At 39.4% G+C, this 19,534-nt stretch overlaps 1 protein-coding gene across 4 annotated transcripts in view; it reads left to right on the top strand.

Annotated features, from left to right (window-relative positions):
• TRAPPC3L (trafficking protein particle complex subunit 3L) overlaps positions 1-19,534 on the top strand; it is a 51,353-nt gene that overhangs the window by 16,509 nt on the left and 15,310 nt on the right. For all 4 annotated transcript variants that reach the window (XM_070417518.1, XM_070417519.1, XM_070417520.1 and 1 more), the window contains 2 exons: positions 3,368-3,465; positions 7,086-7,185. In XM_070417518.1, coding sequence (XP_070273619.1) covers positions 3,464-3,465; positions 7,086-7,185 — 102 coding nt within the window. In that variant the 5' untranslated portion in view covers positions 3,368-3,463. The remainder of the gene's footprint in view (positions 1-3,367; positions 3,466-7,085; positions 7,186-19,534) is intronic.

Raw genomic sequence — 19,534 nt, 5'->3', positions numbered from 1 at the left:
GATGGCTGGGAAAGTACCAGCTACAGCAGAGTCCTGTTTATGACTGTCCTCTTCAGTGCAGCAAGAAGCAAAAGCAGGTAGCACTTGTGTCTCAAAGCGAGGGGGGACTTGCAAACACAACACAAAGCCAAAGGAAAGGAACCGAAGATCCCACTCTTCATCTATCAAGCACTATGTCTCGCTCTGCACCTAGAAAACCAGAATACCACAAAATAGTAAGATCTTTATCAGCATGTTCTCAAAGATATTTTATTCTAGTTCAGAGAAAATGTTTTAAGTGACTTCTGATTTATTTTGCAAGGCGATGCTATAAGTAGAGTTTTTCAGTGGAGTAAGGGAGTGTTCGGTGGAGTGAATCGTAAAGGACACCTCTGGGAATAGTTACAACAATCTCTTACACACCGTAACAGAATAATCGATTCTTACATAGTCCAGGGTCTTCTTTTCCGACTGGTTATATCTACAAAAGTGTCAAATTTTTCTTGTCTCTGACAGAAAATGTGAAAAGATTAAGCAATTTTTTTTGTATTTCATACTTGTAATTTGTTGTATTTTGTATTTTGTCAGGAGACAGGAAATGAAATGCATGGAAAATAGTTGATTATATATTAAATTAAATAGGACTAGAGGATCAAAAAACTCGGGATTAAAAGATTGCTTTTAAACATAGATTCCCTAGTCCTAGATGTAAGGGGTTATTGTTGTAATTTGGTATGTGTTATTATCTTTTCTACATATTCCCAGTTGAGAGTTATTTTTAAAACTCAATTATTTGCAGATTAGATGTAGATATTTTTCTTTAATCTTATAGGTTTAGGCATTCACAAGTTATACTAGTATATGTGAAAGCTCATCATTAAGTTTAAAGCTCTGTTATTTATTTCAAGCGAATGATGGACAATTGCTTAAAATTAAGTAATTTCATCCATGGGTACTTAAAATTGTATGACTAACCCAGGCACAGCCCAGTTTGAAATGTCTACAGATGCCCCCTCTGGCATTCTAGGATCTTGATTTATTTTTATTGGGTCTCTCAAATGCTAAAAAATATTGTACATCATTTATATTGTACTTACATCATTTGATAAAAACTCATATTTATCCTAATATATCCCAAACCTCTTGAAATAGCTAATGGTATTATATTTTTCATATATAAAAAATGATTATTTTTTAAAATTGACCTTCCTTGTGATAAGTTGTATGGATTTGAGACTCAATTGGATATGTTGTTCAAGGTACAGCCTTTGGCCATGAAGCAGAATGGAGAAAACTGGCCTTTATGGGTATTGAACTTAAAACTCACTGGAAGTAAAATATAGTTTGTACCCACCCTTCATAATGAGAGAGAGATAGACAGAGAGAAAGAGAGATAGAAAAGAAAAAGGAAATGCCATTATTTCAGCTTGGCATTTATAAATGGACACAATGCTGAGGATATGGTATATAGGTATCTCCTTTTCAAATTCTTTTTTTTTTTTTTTTTGCTAGTGATAGTAACTATGTTTTCACTCCCTTTTCCCTTCCCCTTTGCTTATTTTTGTGATGTAATATTGGCACATAGCAGTAATTTATTTTCTGCTGTGGATCCTGATATACTAAGCAGAAATGTACTAATATAGGCATTTCTTGTGACTTATTATTAGGTTCTTGAAATTTTTAAATAAGAACAAAATTAAAATTGAGTACATGATGACCCTTCCATGATTTGTTTAACATTATTTTTGTTCAAATCTCTTGCTTTACATCCTTTCTTTCCTGGTAGAAATATTAATGTATTTATTATTTGCTTATACCTGGATTATATATATTAGTGTCCTTAATGTATATAATATATTTCTACATATATTTATGACATTTTTATTTATATTTTCAACATAAATTATGTCCATATGTGCTATATAATATTTAGATGCTATCCATTTAAAATTATTTAGTGATAATAAATATTCTACTCGACTAAAAACATTGTCATGATATAAACCGATAAGTAAGGGAATAGACCAGGGGTCCTCAAACTACAGCCCGCGGGCCACATGCAAATATAAATATTGTATTTGTTCCCGTTTTGTTTTTTTACTTCAAAATAAGATATGTGCAGTGTGCATAGGAATTTGTTCATAGTTTTTTTTTAAACTATAGTCCGGCCCTCCAATGGTCTGAGGGACAGTGAACTGGCCACCTGTTTAAAAAGTTTGAGGACCCCTGGAGTAGACACTGGTGGTATTGGGCCAATTTTGGAAGTATTTGGCTCAAAATTATGTAATATTTTATAGCAGCCCCCTTGTTGAATAAACAATTGTATTGGTTTGTTGAGACATTTCTGTCCACGATTAAAAGAAGAAATTAAATACATATTATCAGGCCTTATTTTCCCCTGCAGGTTAGGCTATCTGTCCAAGACACCTGGGCCTAGAGGTAAGGACCTCTCTTCTAACCTGGAATCCACATTTGACCTTTCATGAAAATACGTAATTATGCACAAGATTATTTTCAACAGTGGTAATCCCTAGTACCTCCATCTTCCACCCACCTCTACTCAAAACATGCCTTCTTTTGTGCACCTCAGCGATAATTGCTGTGTGTGGAGGGGGGACCTGCAGTCTCAGGCTTCCTCCGGGCTCTGCCAGCTGCTGGCTAGTTGGGCAAGTCACTCATTCCTCCTGAGGCCCCATTCCCTCCTCTGTAGGACTGAGAACATTGGAATAAATTATCTCTAATATCCCCTTTCCATTCTTAGATAGTATCTATGGTAGAGGCAAAACAGAGACTTTCTGAAATGGATTGATTGTGCTTTGTGTTGTTTCCCATATTTTCAACCTATCTATGTGAAACCAAACCTAAATTATCCTCAGTTTCAATTTTTAATTCACTCTGAATATAAGGCATATTTTGGAGATCTATAAGGAAGTACAAGTATAAAGAACAAAACCATAAATTTCCTGCTGCAGTTGGATTCATCCCGATGGTCTTCCTGGCAGGTCTGGAACCCATTAGGAAGTATGCAGACTCATGAGAAGTCTCACCCAGTTATGCCTCCAACTGAACATGGACAGCATCTACCAAAGGCCATTCTAGAACAACAGGAATTTATACTAGCAATTACTATTTCTTCAGAAACTTTCTCCATGAAAATAATATTGCAAGTTATACCATACAAACAAATGCAGAAAAAAATTTATGTTAAGAAATTAATTTTATTTCATAGCCCCCCATGCCCCCACCGCCCCCAGCAATGTATGCAAATATGAGTAGAATGGAGAGTGGAAAAGTGAACAGATGATCTGGAAGTCTGCATCCAACTAAAAGCCAGAGCAGTGTATTATTTGTAACTGCCTATAACGTGAAACTACCCATTTTTCTCCAGAACAAAGATCTCTTTGTCCTAACCTATGGAGCTCTGGTTGCCCAACTGTGCAAGGATTATGAAAAAGATGAAGATGTGAATACATATTTAGATAAAATGTAAGTAGAAGTCTTTCATTCTTATGGAATGTGCGTTGTTTCTTAGCATCCTCTGCATTTTCCCCACCCTGACTTCTCTTGCTCCATCCCACTGGCTCATCTTCTATCTGAATAAATAACATCTTAAGGTTAGACATCATTTCTGCCAGCCGACATTTGGGTTGTCATAAAGTATAAGAGTGGGAAGGGACTTTTCCCATGTATATCAGGCATGGAATGTTTTCTTTTTAGTTGGAAATCATTTCTTTGCTAGTCATTTATAAGCAAAGGAGGTGGTAAAACACTTTTTTTCTTTTAACATGATGGATCATCAAATTTGATTTTTTTTCAGAAAGCTTTTGTTCTAACATAACTCCTTCCACTAACTATATATATATATATATATATATATATATATGCGCTTACATAAGCATAGACTGTCTGTGGAAGGATATGCAAAAAGCTACTAATGGACCCTTGCAGGTGTCTCCATTGGTTGGAGTATTGTGGGGTACACCAAAAGGGTACAAGTTTGATCTTCAGTTGGGTCGCATGTTTCTCTCTCCCCTCTCTCCCCTTTCCCTTCCCTTCCACTCTGAAAAATCAATGGGGAAAATATCCTCAGGTGAGGATTAAAAAACAAAAAATACATATATATATTCTATATAATAAAATCCTAATAAGCAAATCAACCAAACGGTGGAACAACTGATCGCTATGATGCGCACTGACCACCAGGGGCAGATGCTCAATGCAGGAGCTTCCCCCTGGTGGTCAGTGCGCTCCTACAGGGGAGCACTGCTCAGCCAGAAGCCGGGCTCATGGCTGGCAAGCGCAGTGGTGGTGGCGGGAGCCTCTCCCACCTTCACAGCAGTGCTAAGGGCCCCTCAGGGGATGTCCACCTAAGCCAGCAGGCGGACATCCCCCGAGGGGTCCTGGACTGTGAGAGGGTGCAGGCCTGGCTGAGAAACCCCCCCCCCCCCCCAGTGCACGAATGTTGTGCACCAGGATATATATATATTAGTGGAACCCACTTCTTCCATTTTAAATGCTCATTATTCTTGTCTTTATTAATGGAGATTCCTTTTGCACAAATTCAGCCTTTAAATTTCTCAGAATAATTATATGAACGTTATGTTATTGCTCAATAATAAAATATCTGTCGGCCATGGCCGGGTAACTAGTTGGAGTGTTGTCCCCATAGGCCAAGGTTTCAGGGCACATGCAAGAAACAACAAATGAATGCATAAATAAGTGAAATAGCAAATCAATGTTTCTCTCTCTCTCCCTTCTTTTCTCTTTCTAGAGTTGATAAATAAAAATAAAAAGTAATAAAATATCTGTCAACATTTTTAAACTTCTTAATTATGGATTCTGAAAAGGGTTCTAACAGGACAATGACTGAAAAATCTGTAGAAGATTTAATCAGACAGGTTGAATGGGAAATTTAGCCTAGCTGAGTTGAGCATTTTAGAGCTTTTAAAAAGGGTTCACTGTATTTTCAGTTCACTGAATACAGGAAAAAACAAACAAACCATAAAATAAATATTAAATATTTTTTTCTCTCAAAACCTTGGTTTTTCTTTCTTTTTCTTATGTGCTTATTATTTTTTTCTATTAGAAAGTTCTTTTTCATTGTCCTGTATTTATTTTGATCTGTGTACTTCTTTTTTTTTTTTCATTTCTTCTTAATTAGTCAGAAGCACTTCCTTGGCTAAACTGTCAGTAAGAGTGGGAGCTGCGTAAGCTATTTTATACTTGGGTCACAATGCAACCAGCCATATAGCGTGTCCAGAAGTTACACCATTTTATTTAGCTTATGTTAGATTTGCATTGTTGTGGGGAACATAGGTAGAAAATACAGAAATTCGCTTATTTGACTAAAAAGAATTATCTCTGGTTAGCTACTACTTGAGGGCATATTTTAACAAATATGAATGAAATATTAGTTAAAGAATAAATTTTGAGAGGCTGCCAAAAGGACTTGCCTTAAGAAACACAATAATTCACATCTGGATATCTTTAATAGCTTCTGCATTTTACATTTTTAATTTGATATATAAGTAAACACAATATCTACTTTGCAGAAGCAAACCCTTTGACCAAAGCAATATATATGTATATATACGGCACTGACCATAACATTCTGGCTTCCCGTCACTATTCCCAGTGGCCAAGCCTGTGTGTATGCATAAAAATTAGAAACACTGAGAACATTTTTAAAATCCTGGTACAACTATTTCTGTAAAGTATACATTCTGTTTTTAAAAAGTCTATTCTGTGAGAACTTCCTGACTAGAATCACAAAACATTTTTCTTGAAAGGCAAGTAAGCTAAATTTAATATCGCCATCCACTCGGAAAAATTAATAGAATATCGCTAGATTTAGTGAATTAATGAGCACTCTGACATCAAATCTGTCTCCCCCCTTCTTAGGCCCTAGGAGCAAATATTGCCTCTACAAACTTTGGTGTCTTTATCCTGCGGGGTGTTCTGTTGCTCCATTCAGATCATTTCACTGGTTTATGCACATGTTGCTGTGAAATGAAAAGCCCAGTTTTGTGTCAGTGGTTTGGCAAAGGAAGTCTTGTTCTTCTTTATTTCCACCATGAAGGTCATATTTCCTCAGCTAGATTGAAAGTTCTTAGGCTGATCTTGCTGAAGGTGTCTGCTAGCCATCTTAGCCACATACTCAGATCACATCTCAATAAAATGCTTTCACGATTGTACTGCAAGTACTACTCAAGCTATTCGTTGTGAGGTAGAGCTATTACAAATGCTTTCTCCCAAGTCCCACAGATTCGGTTTCCCTGAAATGAAAAAATGAATTTTCTGAACTTGGCTCTGTTTTCTTTTCACGAAAACTCAGAGTTCTAACTGTTGACATCTACACTAGCAACAAAAATTTATTTTTCTATTCCCCTCATCCCCTCCTTCTAGAGCCCACCCCAGGCATGCCTGCCCTCCTACCACAATGACTCTGCTAAGAGAAGAATGAGCATCTAGGTACCACACCTGTAGCAGACAAGGTTAACTGACCCTCATTCTCAACAGCTAATGATGAGAAAGTTAGTTGCTAATGAGAAACATTAGGCCACAAACACCAACCAACCTTATTTACCTTTAGTGTGCAAAGCTAAGTTTGGGCCATCCCTGATTCCTCAAATTCCTTTGCTTGTAGATTAGTTAAGATTCCCTGGATGTGTTGCAGAGAGAGGAGGAGGAGGAGGAGGAGGAGGAGGGAGTAGAGGAGGAGGAGGAGGAGAGGGAGGAGGGGGAGGAGGGGGAAGAGGGGGAGGGGGAGGAGGAGGAAAGAGATTTGTTGTTCCACTTATTTATGCATTCATTGGTTGATTCTTGTATGTGCCCTGACTGGAGATGGAACTTGCAACCTAGGTGTATCAGGACAACTCTCTAACCCACTGTGCTACCCGGCCAGGGCCTTGTTGCCCTCTGTTTCTGTGGTCTGTGGGACAAATAAGAAGCCCACTTTTAAATAGCCATTTGACTTGTCACGTTAGGTTTAGTCTGTAATCCAGTTGGCAAGTGCTAACTAGATGAATCCATTCTTAAACACTGACAAACTTAGCACTAAGTACTCGAATATTATTTCCAGACCACAGTCTTTCCTTCATCCACAGGGGATACGGCATTGGAACGCGGCTGGTGGAAGACTTTTTGGCTCGATCTTGTGTGGGCCGATGCCACAGTTATTCAGAAATTACAGACATAATTGCCCAGGTAAGAGCATTTTTAGCTCTGTCAATATGTTTTGAAACCCTTTAATTCGTCCTGAGTTTGGTGGTTTTCTGCTCTGATTGAAGAGGTTCCATCTGTATCCATTATTAGGTGAGAAGAGAGAGGATTCCGATCAAAAAGCATTTTATTTCAGCACAGAGATAAAGCTATTGAGAACACAGATAAATGCTTCCAGGCATTTAAGCATCTATCGATTTTTCTGACCAAATGGTATGTGTCCCACACTGGGGAAATGTTTTAGAAGGTAAGCAGAAGGGAAGTGTAATAAGGCAGCCTTATAACACACAGGCCCAGAACCAATTTCTTTATGTAATCATTTTCAGCAGGTGGAAGGAGGTCGTCTTTGCCTGTGTCAGAGAATACTGTAGCCATTTCATTCTAGGACAAGTGTTTTCCCAAGAGAAAAAGAAAGCTTCCTATAAATGTATGTGCTCTAAGAACTTTCACAGCCTTGAGAGGCAGCTTGGAATCATCTGGGACGAGATCAAATTTTCGATAGGAGATGAGATTGGGAAATGTGTCCTTAGCCAGAATTCCTTGCCTTGTTCACTTGTGAGACATCTGCGTGGATAAGAGATATTTATGCGGCCCAGGAATGCTGCCTCCACGTTTTCACAACTGACCAATCTAGTTCGTCTCATTCTTCTTTTCTCTCGTCACCCTCGATGGGGTCATCCATTGTCATATTGACTCTTCACATTAGTGTCAATAATAGTTCTACATAGCGGTTTGTGATTCTAACTGCAGTTTTACATATTTTTTGTCTTTCATTTTTACAGTATTCCTGTGAAGCAGGCAGACTAGGAGTTCTTATCCCCACTTTCCAGATAAGCAAACTGAGCCCCAGAAAGAATTTGCTAAACAAATACTAGCATATGTGAAAAATATTGCACATTAAAAAGCAATCCAAATGAAATATTTTTCCATTTATTGTTATTCTTACTTTTATTATTTCATGGCTAGTGAATCATATAGTTGAAATTAAAATCTAGGCTTTCTAGTCTTAGTGTGGTGAGTTTACCACACTACTAAACAGGTTATATTTTTTTCTCTCTTTCCATATTTGCAGCCTATAATTAAGATCCTGAAGCAGTGGTTTGTAAAATGAAATAGATTTTCACTATACCAGTTCTATGGGAAATACTACAAGAATATGAGCTATGTTGATGGAAAGCAAATATTCACAATATATAAATGTAGATGGTTGTGTCCTATTTCTGTAAAAAGTGCCATTGGAATATTGATGGGGACTGTATTGAATTTATAGATCACTTGGGGTAGTATGGATATATTAATAATATTAAGTTACCCAATCCATGAACACAGGATGTCGTTCCATTTGTTTGTACCTAATTTCTTTCATCAGTGTTTTATAGTTTCCAGTAAATAAGTCTTTCACCTCCTTAGTTAAGTTTATTCCTAGGTATTTTATCCTTTTTTTTGGTGCTTTTGTAATAAGATTGTTTCCTTAATTTCTTTTTTGAATAGTTTATTGGTAGTATGTAGAAACACAACTCATTTTTGTTTGTTGATTTTGTATCCTGCAACTTTTCTGAAATAATTTCTTAGTTTTAACAGCTTCTGTGTGTGTGTGTGTGTGTGTGTGTGTGTGTGTGTAGTGGTTAGGATTTTCTACCTATAAGATCATATCATCTGCAGAAAGATAATTTTACGTCTTTCTTTCCAATGTGGATGCCTTTTATTTCTTTTTTCTTACCTAGTTGATCTGGCTAGGACTTCTAGAACTGTGTTGAGCATGAGTGAAGCTTGCAATTTTTCACCATTGAATATAGCAAAGGGGAAAGGATAGTCTCTCTCACAAATGGTTCTGGGAAACTGGACGTCCACACGCAAAAGAATGGAATTGGACCCTTACCCTAGAGTCTACACACAAATCAACTCCAAATGGGTTCAAAACTTCCACTCTTATTGCAAGTTTCCTTCTTACCAGTGAAGAGAATATGTTGCCACCCTCACCCTTCTTTTGTGCAGAGGGGTTGTCTCCTGGTCTTTGCACTTTCCTTCAAAGGCCTGGTTTCCTCCCCCTTAATAATTTTCACTTCTCCAGCAAAATACTCTTTCACATGTGGGAATGATGTCACCCAATTCGGGAGCATTTGAACACAGATGAAAGGTCAGGTTTTAGTTATGTATTCACACAAATGCTTTGCTTATAATTAGCTTTCATTAAAAGGTCTGGCCTTTGGCTGCATTGTCTCATCCATCCTTGTAGTCTCTGCTCAGAGGAGGTGGGTGTCAGATGTGAGAGTCGGTTTTATAGAGAAGTGGGCAAGATCAGAGGAGGCTTAGTGCTGCCTGGGGAGCATAGCAGGAACAGGAGCAGAACCCGATGGTTGTGACTTGTTTGGCCGCCTTCCCAGACCACACATTTAGACAGAACACTGGCATTGTCCTTGTTGAGTACTTCATCTGCATATCGTGGCCGCCACAGAACTCGTGATCTCTGTCCTGGTTCCAGAGAAGGGAAGAGAGGGAAGCAGAGAAAGAAGAAACACCCATGTCCAGATGAGTGAAGTGAGTCATCTAAGAGCTAGTTAGTGAAAGACTATACATAGGAATAGGTCTCCTGATCTCATGCTCTACTCTACACTCCTCTGCCTCTGGGAGAGGACAATCATGTGACCTCATATATTACTAACAGCCCCCTCTCGTTTTCCTCACTTTGCCTTTTCCAAAGGGAAAGTAACTCTATCACTAAGCTTCTGATAATTTTTTTGGACAGGCTTTAGACCTCAAATTGCACCATCTAGTGGTATAAAAACAAATCCCATGACAGAGACCAAATTATATTTAGTCAGCCTTATCTGTATATATAAAACCCTAATATGCAAATAAACCGAACGGCGGAACAACTGAACAACCGAACAACCAGTCACTATGACGTGCGCTCACCACCAAGGGGCGCGTGCAGAACGTGGTGAGCATCGGCAGCAGGTGGTAGAGTGCCGAACATGGCGGGTGTCAGCCCCATGGGATGGTGGAGCCGGTGAGCAGGGGCACCAGACCAAGGTGGGGTGCTGGTCGCTGTCATCAGGGCGAGCCTCTGGTGGTTAACAAAAATTCTTTGCTCCCGGGAGCCGCAGTCCTGCCTGGCACTCGCACCTGCTGCCAGCACCGGCCCCGCTCATACCCGCTGCTGGCTCCCGGCGCTGGCCGATCGCTCGGCACTGTCAGCAGGTGCAAGCAGCAGCTGCCAGCCCCGATCACCCCTCAGGGCTTCTCCACCTCCCCCTGCTCCTGAGGGGCAATCGGGGCAGCAGCCGCCGTTCACACCCGCTGCTGGCGCTGGCCCCAATTGCTCTGCACCATCAGCGGGTGCGAGCGGGGCCGGCGCCGACAGTGTGTGGGAGCAGCAGCAGTGGGAGCAGGGCTGCCGGCAGAGAGGGGACCAGAGGCCACAGTGGGAGGGGCCAGGTGGGGGCACAGAGGATGGGCCGAGACCCGCCCCTGTGCCCACTGCAGCCTTGCAGTCCACAGTTCCTTTCAAGGTGCACAAATTTGTGCACTGGGCCCCTAGTATTCCATATAAAAAAGGGATGGCAGGCTAATTCTAAAGCCATCTTCCTGCAACATTAAAAGGTATTTATTTTATTTTTCAATTATAATTCACAGTCAATATTATTTTCTTTTAGTTTCAGGTGTACAGCCACATAGTGGTTAGACAATCGTATACTTTACAAAGTGAGCCCCCCAATATTTCAACTACCCACTGACAAAAAGGTATTCATTTTTAAATTGTGATATTATCATATTTAAATCTGCTTTTTGTAGTGATTGTCTCAAAATACAACACATTTTAAATAAGACATATAACAAATTGTTAGCATTATAAAATGATATTTTAAAAAACTAGTAATACAGAGATTTTCTGAAGAAAAGTTCAAAGTAATTCCCACCTATTATCTATTTTTTCCGTGCAAGAGCTTTGTGAAGTAGAGAGCATCTCTCATTAGCCCCATTTTACTGATGATGTAATTGAGACTTAGATGACATCACCAGAGACAGGTAGAAAAGCCAGCTTACACTTTATTTCTCTGACCTGATTCCAGTGCTTTTAAAAAAATATAATTGTTCCTCTAAAATATACCTTTGAAGATTTTCTCCTGCTATGGTCATTGTTTTGAGAAAAATGAAAATGTGGAATTTGCAGCAGAGTTACCTTAGCTGATTTTAGTTGAAATAACGAAATATTAGAGAGTTTAACTATAATTTAACAGGAACAAATCTCTTTCAGTTTGTTATAAGGGTAAGTAGAAAATGCAATTGTACCTCTCTCTGGTTTAAGGTCTAAAAAACACCTCCTGAGATACATAAAAATATTTTTCATGGTTTCCAAACACATTTATGATGAAGTTTTCTTATTAGGAGAAGCTAATTAGAGAAAAACTTGATCATTAAAATACAAATGATCATAAAGGCTAGGCTTGACAAGAACTAGGATGATGTTGCCTTTTAAAAGTAACTTCAACGCAAGGAGCTCTGATCCTCATCAGATTCAGAGCAGTGGTGTAACCAAATCCAATGCGGCAGAGATGGAAAGGGAAGAATCCTCTTCCCGCTCAGCCCATTCCCTCAGTGTGTCCCTGAGAAAGTCGCTGAGCCGGGCTGAAACTCAGTTTCTATATCTGTCAGATGAGGCCTCTTTCAGCTAAAGTTCTCCTGAATTTAAAATCTGGACACCAAACTATAATTATAAATAGCTGAGCATCCTGGTTGTTACTTCCAAGGTCTCCTCCAAAGCATTCATACTTTCCAGTTACTGACAGTGCTAACAGCTGCTCGGCCCAGCATGGACAAGCTTCTCACTGTCAGGCCAATGCCATTAGGATGGTTGTGCTGAGGGGCATAGAGGGACTTTATAATTTTTCAGGATAAACATCACGTCATTGGTATTATCACAGTAGAATGAAATTTTAAAACACAACACAAAATATATTCAAAATATAAAGATACTTTTAAAACTCGAAATTCTGATCTTTATGTTAAAAAATTGGAACCCAATATGTTGTACATGTTGGAAATTCTGGGAAGCAAAAATGAGATATTTTCCTTCTGATAGTATGCATTGAAACTTTGCCTTAATTAAATGTATAAACAATGATTTTTTTGTGTGTATGAGTGATATAAAATCAATGAAATAGTCAAAAGGAAATGTTCATAGGAGGCAAAAAAAGGAAAAGAAAATGCCTAAAGCGGGGAAGGAAATCTAAGTGGTGAATGTTGTAAGCATGAACTCTAGAGCAAGATTTAGGAGTATAATCCAGAAAGAAATCTCAATGGCAAAGGGATTTTTTTTAAACTAGGGAATCATTTTTATTTATAAACTGCTCTATTTAAGACGAGAGCTGAGTCTATACAGAAGGGTTCCAGCAAACCACACTAGTCATATTTCTTTTGTCCTAATTCTGATCTGAAGGCACAAAACTGCCATGGCTGAATTTATTCAAGTTATTCAAATGCTTTGAAGCCCAAAACCCCCAAGTCACAGAGTATTGGCAGCTCCATGCCATGGAAGTGCAATCTCCATCCAGGTTTGTACTCAGAAGCACCGATTTAACACCTCAACAGGGACATTCAAATCTGACTTGATTAGACATTTTCAGAGGGGTGTGCTTTTCTTTTTTAAAATATATTTTATTGATTTTTTACAAAAAGGAAGGGAGAAGGGTAGAGAGTTAGAAACATCGATGAGAGAGAAACATCAATCAGCTGCCTCCTGCACACCCCCTACTGGGGATGTGCCCACAGCCAAAGTACATGCCCTTGACCAGAATTGAACCTAGGACCCTTCAGTCCGCAGGCCGACACTCCATCCACTGAGCCAAACCTGTTAGGGCGAGGGTGTGCCTTTCTTGAAGGAGAGTGAGTGAGGGCCCAGTCGGGAGATAGAAACCACACAATCATTTCAACAAACAAAGTTTAATATAAAAACTTATTAACTATATAGGTGATTAGCTACTATGAAAGAAAAAATATGCGAAAGAATTCCTTAGTGCTGAGAGAGAAACCCAAAAAAAGAAAACATTTTTTAAAATATATTTTTTATTGATCTCAGAGAGGAAGGGAGAGGGAGAGAGAGATAGAAAACATCAATGATGAGAGAGACTCATTGATGGGCTGCCTCCTGCACTCCCTCCCCCCCACCCCCGCACCCCCAACTGGGAATCGAGCCTGCAACCTGGGCATGTGCCCTTATTGAAAATTGAACCAAGACCTCCTGGTTCATAGGTCGATGCTCAACCATTAAGCCATGCTGGTTGGGCAGCTTCTTTTGTAGATATTTCTATTCCTCATCTAACTAAAGAAAAAGTGTTTTACAAAGAATAGAATAATACAGAGTTTTATTGAACCATGGTAATATAAACAAACTTCGTTTGATTTGATACTTTATTGTATTATCCATTAAAGTTATCTTTCATTTCTGGGATATTTCATTTCCCCATCACGTCTGTAAGCTTTTCAAAGGGAAGAATAATTCCAGGTATTCTTAGGGTTTGACCCACCAGAACATTGTAGATATATATTACATGTGACTGAATGGCAAACCAGAATATTGTAGACATATGTTACATATTACTGAAGTGAATTTGGAAAATGTTTGAAGATCTTACCACACATCTGTACACTGTTGCTCCTCCTACTCTTTCCAGAAGAGGGCAGTAGTCCACATTCATCTCCAAATTAAAGTCTCCTACTCTTCCCCTCGCACTTTAACACCCATCACTTGTAGCCCCCTTATTTCAACAGTACTTACTACTACATTGAAAATCCAAACCTGTCTGGTTGCTCACAATAACAAGATTTGCACTGCAATGGAATTCTGGACAGGAAAATATCTGATTCTTATTAAACAATAGACAGTGAATTCATCTTGATAATTTTATTGAAACCCTTTATTTCCCCCCGCTATTTTTATGATTGTAGATAATTGCAGGAGAGGTAGGAGAGCCATTCTTGCTACACTGAAGTCAACTGTGATTATAAAATGCAAGCATTAAATAGAATCAAATTACTAGATATTGCATTTCCCTTAACCTAACAGGCATGTATCTCTTCCAGTTTATTATGAGGCTAAATAGAAAATGCAATTATACCTCTCTCTGACTAAGATCTAAAAAAATCTCCCTAGTTACACAAAAATATGTTCGATGGTTTCAAACACATGTATAGCAACAGTTTTATTAAGAAAAGCTAATTAGATATAAATTAATCATTTTCATTTATTATGGTAAATATCTGAAATGTAGCCTAAAATTCATCATGGAGCCAAATTGTGTTAGCTAGACCCTTTTAGGTTGGAGTTACATCAGGCCATAGGGGTTTATTGTAAGGATATCCTGGGACACAATCGCTAGGCTTCATGGGAGAACAGAAATTAGAAAATCCTTTGGTTTCCCTTGTCATCTCAGGAGCAGGCATTTGCACTTCCCTACCTACTTCTCTCCTCCGCAGTTCTGGTGACTCAGCTATTCTCTGCTTACTTTGCTCTTGCAACTAATTACTAATATCTTCTTTAAATAATTTTTTTTATTTTTCAATTATAGTTGACATATAATATGACATTAGTTTCAGTGTAGAACGTAGTGATTAGACATGTATATGCCTTACAAAGTGATCACCCCGATAAGTCCAGTACCATCTGACACCATAATATCATACACTGTTATTACAATATTATTGACCATATTCTTGATGCTGTACTTTACATCCCTGTGACTGTTTTTATGACTGGCAATTTATACATTTGATCCCTACCCCTTTCTATTCTTTTTCTTTTAAAAAATGTATCTTTATTTTTGAAAGTATTACGGATGTCTCCTTTTCCCCCCATTGACGTTCTCTACCACCCTTCCCTCCCCCTTCACCACACTACTTCCCTTTCTTCCCTCCACATCAGTCCTTCGGCCGCCTCACAGTGTCTACTTGGCTTCCGCTTACTTTCTTTTGTCTTCTGTCCAGTCACCCAAACTGTGACTCTCTCTGTCTCATATTCAAAGTCCCAACCTGTCCAGTCAATCAGTAGCCCTCTGTTGCCCAGAGTTTTCATGCTAGGCCACTGCCAGGCCTGTAACCAAATGATGGGGCTGATTGCCCGGCCTCTCAAATGCCCATTCTAGTCTATTAATTGTGGCTAGAACATCAGGGTAATGAGACAGAGAACATGACCGTCATAGGAAACCCCTCAGGAAGCAGGTTTGGGTATGACAAACATTCTGAGATTTTCTAAAACAGGGCAAAGGAATTGTTACAAACCTTGCTCTTTCTGTCTGAAAAATTAGTAACAGCAATTTATGAGTCTTTTGCTTGTGAGTCCTCTGCTCACATTATTCATCTTACTGATGCTAGTGCTTGTTTTCTGTTGCCCCAGAGGCTAGAATTCCTGCATAGACTAGTGTAGCAGGCTCCATTTCACATGCTAACTATAAGGTATTGAAATAAAAATAATTGTCTTTGCTAGGTATTTTGCAGATAATAAGTAAGGAAATCTTTCAAAACTGTGTATCCCCTAGGAAGCATTCCAGGGGAAACTACAGTGTTAGTAGAAAGTATATATTTTATTATTTTATTTTATTTTTAAAAATCTTCACCTGAGGATATTTTTCCATTGATTTTTAGAGAGAGTGGAAGAGAGAGGGAGAGACAGAGAGAAATATCAATGTGAGAGAAACACATCAATAGGCTGCCTCCTGCAGGAGCCCTGAGCAGGGCCTGGGCCAGGGAGGAGCCTGCAACTGAGGTATGTGCCCTTGACCAGAATCGAACCTGGGACCCTTCAGTCTGCAAGCTGACGCTCTATCTACTGAGCCAAGCCTGCTCTGGCGAAAGTAAATATTTTAAAATATTAGCAAGAGTGGGATGGACATTTCTCAGAACAGTAAACTCACAGAGAGATGCTTTGGTAGAGGGGAGGCAACCGAATTCTAGGAAAAATGATGTTGTACTACAATAGATAGTATTAGGTTTTCCTTTGAATTTCTTTGCTATTAATTACTGTTTTCAAAGGCTAACTCACAATTTAGTGGTAAGAGCCTATTGAACCTTTTTCACATTTTCCAACATATGATATTAAAATAAGTGGGAGCCCTTGATAGGCAGGGATTGAATTCCATGGAAGTCACAGCACAACACCACACAGCATTCCAGAGGAGCTGGCATCAGCGCTAGCTGAATGTCAGGCCAGTTTCCTACTGAGTGGCATTTTTTTTTTTTTTTTAGCTGGGGATAAGAGAGTGGAAAAATTAAAAGGAAAGAAAAATCCTTTATAGTTATAAAATTCTCAATATTTAAAAAATAATGAGTATTAACAGCAAAAGCAATTCATAACATATTTCCAGAATTATTACCCCTTGGGCCAAAAATATGCCAGATAGATGATTAAAAATAAGAAACTTGTTTAAACAAACACAATTATTTAGACTTAATTCTCCCCCCTGAGTAGGCAAGAACTGCCTTCTATAAGCACCCACGTACTTGAACTATTCCTCCTTGTACCTCTGGAAGGGGTGAAAGGAGAAAAACGTAGGAAGTTTTCTTTTGTGGAGAAGCATGTACGCAGAGCCACAGGGTCTGTGGATCTTGCAGACTGACTGGGTCTAACCCACATCAGTTACTTATGGCAGAGTTCCTCTAGGAAGGCAAGGCACCTGCAGGAAAATTGCCCTGAAACGTTCATTATGATTACAAGTATGTAACATTGTTTTTCCTCTAGTCACAGAGAAGTACCTCTGAAAGTTCAAGTCTCAGCAAATTCTACCACTCATCTTCCCTTACTTAGGAGTGTCCATCTTCCAATTCTGCTTGTGACTGGGATTTAGAGAAAGTCTGACTTTAACGAGGCATCTTGTCTTCCTGGTACTATTATATTCCAGGAAAAAATTTTCAGTCTTCCAGAGATCTTAGCACATGAAAATCTAGTCTAAAATTTATGTAATTTATTAACCAGTGTTATCCAAATAAATTTATTTTTTTAAAGTGAATAAAGAAGGTTAAAAAATACAGTCTATCCCAACTTCCCATTGCAGATTCTTGGATTTGTTTTTATTGCTTAACTTATTTGGATGAAACTCATGGGAGACTGACTTACAAAACAAATCTAAGTGTGTGGATTTGTTGACAAAAGAAGTCCAGCCTATAGCAAAGTCTTTTAAGAGTTTATTGGAGCCAAATTTTGAGGATATGCCTGGAAGCAAAATCTCAATGGACTGAGAAAAGGCTCTGGAGAATGGCAGTTTTGCAGCTTATTTTATACATTAGAATCAAAGGAGGAGACGTAAGGAGGGTTACATGAAATTAATTGGTGGTAGATAAGGAGGCAGGAGGAAAGCAAAGCAGGGAAATCTCCGAGACTGGATAAAAAGCAAAATGGAGAAACATACTTCTTTTACATTGATGGGTACACAATAGTTAATAATTAACATTTACAGCACATACAGATGGTATTCAGGGAACAAGATAATAATGAGAAGTTCTGTGGTCTGGTGCTCTTGTGCCTGTGGTTGTACCTTCGAGGGGGAGGAAAAGAAAATTACTCAGGCCCTGGCCGGTGGCTAAGTGGTTAGCATGTCAGCCCGAACATTGAAGGGTTGTAGGTTCTATTCCTGGTCAAGGGCATGTAAAATCCATGTGCCTCTCTCCTCTCTCTCTCTCTCTCTCTCTCTCTCTCTCTCTCTCTCCTCCCCCCTTCCTTCCCTCCCTCCATCCCCTCTACTCTATCTAAAATTAATGGGAAAATATCCTCAGGTGAGGATTCACAAAAAGAAAAAAAATTACTCTGAAATTTCAAAGGTATATTACCCTAGATCAGCCGTGGGCAAACTACGGCCCGCGGGCCGGATCTGGCCCGTTTGAAATGAATAAAACTAAAAAAAAAAAGACCATACCCTTTTATGTAATGATGTTTACTTTGAATTTATATTAGTTCACACAAACACTCCATCCATGCTTTTGTTCCAGCCCTCCGGTCCAGTTTAAGAACCCATTGTGGCCCTCGAGTCAAAAAGTTTGCCCACCCCTGCCCTAGATGCATGAGAACAATAGACAGAGCTCACTTAAGGTCAAGGTTGACCTTTGCTAAGGAAGCTGTAGGCCTGGGATGTGACTACCTGTTATGACCTGCCCAGTGAGGAATTTGTGATCAGACCGTCCTGCGTGGTTACTTTTGGTCACTGAGCTTGTCAGGCCTGTCATTTGCCCCCACCCCCCAACCCCCAGCTTGTCAGTTATATTACATAGCTCCTTTTTCATTCACAACTTTAAAATAGCAGTAGCTTTGGGAGCATTTTATCAATGTAACCTTTTAACAACAAAATTCCTTACAAGGAGATGAAAACTATTTAGGAAATACTCTGGAAAACAAAATCCCAAAGGAAAAAATCAAGATCAACCTGGGCCGAAGGGTTTAGAGACACCTTGGAAAGGCCAGCCAAACTCTGGGTCAGCCCTGCGCGGTGTCATTCTTTGTGTCAGATGTAAGCTTCTGTCCAGGCTTGGCCTGACCTCTTAGTCACTGTCCAAGGTAATGGTTATCAGTCTTTCTGCTCCATACAATAACCTGGAGGTTTCCTGAGGAAATCCTGATGCCTAGATCCTACTTTTAACTAATTAAATCATGGTCTCTGGGAATAAAGCCCAGCATAAGAAATTTTTATTTTTTAATATATTTTTTATTGTTTTTAGAGAGGAAGGTAGAGGGGGAGAGAGCTAGAAACATCAGTGATGAGAGAATCATTGACCAGCTGCCTCCTGCACACCCTACACTGGGAATCAAGCCTGCAACCTGGGAATCGAACTGTGACCTCCTGGTTCATAGGTTGATGCTCAACCACTGGGCAACACTGGCTGGGCCATAAGAACTTTTTAAATGCTCCCCAAGCGATCTTAATAGACATCCACTGTTTTAGAACAAGAGTTTTCAAACTGTGTTCCCTGGCACTCTATAGTGACTGCAGTAGAGGTGAGGTGGCATGTGAGGGCTGCCACTCCCCCAGACCCTCTGTCTCGATTCTCCCAGAGTTGCCTCTCATTTTATCTCTTTCAAGTGTTTCAAAGAAGATAAAATGTCATTTTTAACAGTGGGGAAAACTAAAGAAATACAATAAAGCACTAGAGGCCTGGTGCACAAAATTCATCCACGGGGGGCGGGGGGAGTCCCCTCAACCCAGCCTGAACCCTCTCCAATCCGGACCCCTTGGGGGATGTCTGACTGCCGGTTTAGGTTGGGCCTAAACCGGCAGTCAGACATCCCTCTCACAATCCTGGACAGCTGGCTCCTAATTGCTCACCTGCCTGCTTGCCTGGTTGCCCCCAACTG

This window comes from Myotis yumanensis, unplaced genomic scaffold (genome assembly GCF_028538775.1).
Source record: "Myotis yumanensis isolate MYYU_CA2020_CCGP unplaced genomic scaffold, mMyoYum1.0.hap1 SCAF_6, whole genome shotgun sequence".
NCBI lineage: Eukaryota > Metazoa > Chordata > Mammalia > Chiroptera > Vespertilionidae > Myotis > Myotis yumanensis.
This window is presented reverse-complemented; position numbering and strand designations above follow the sequence as displayed.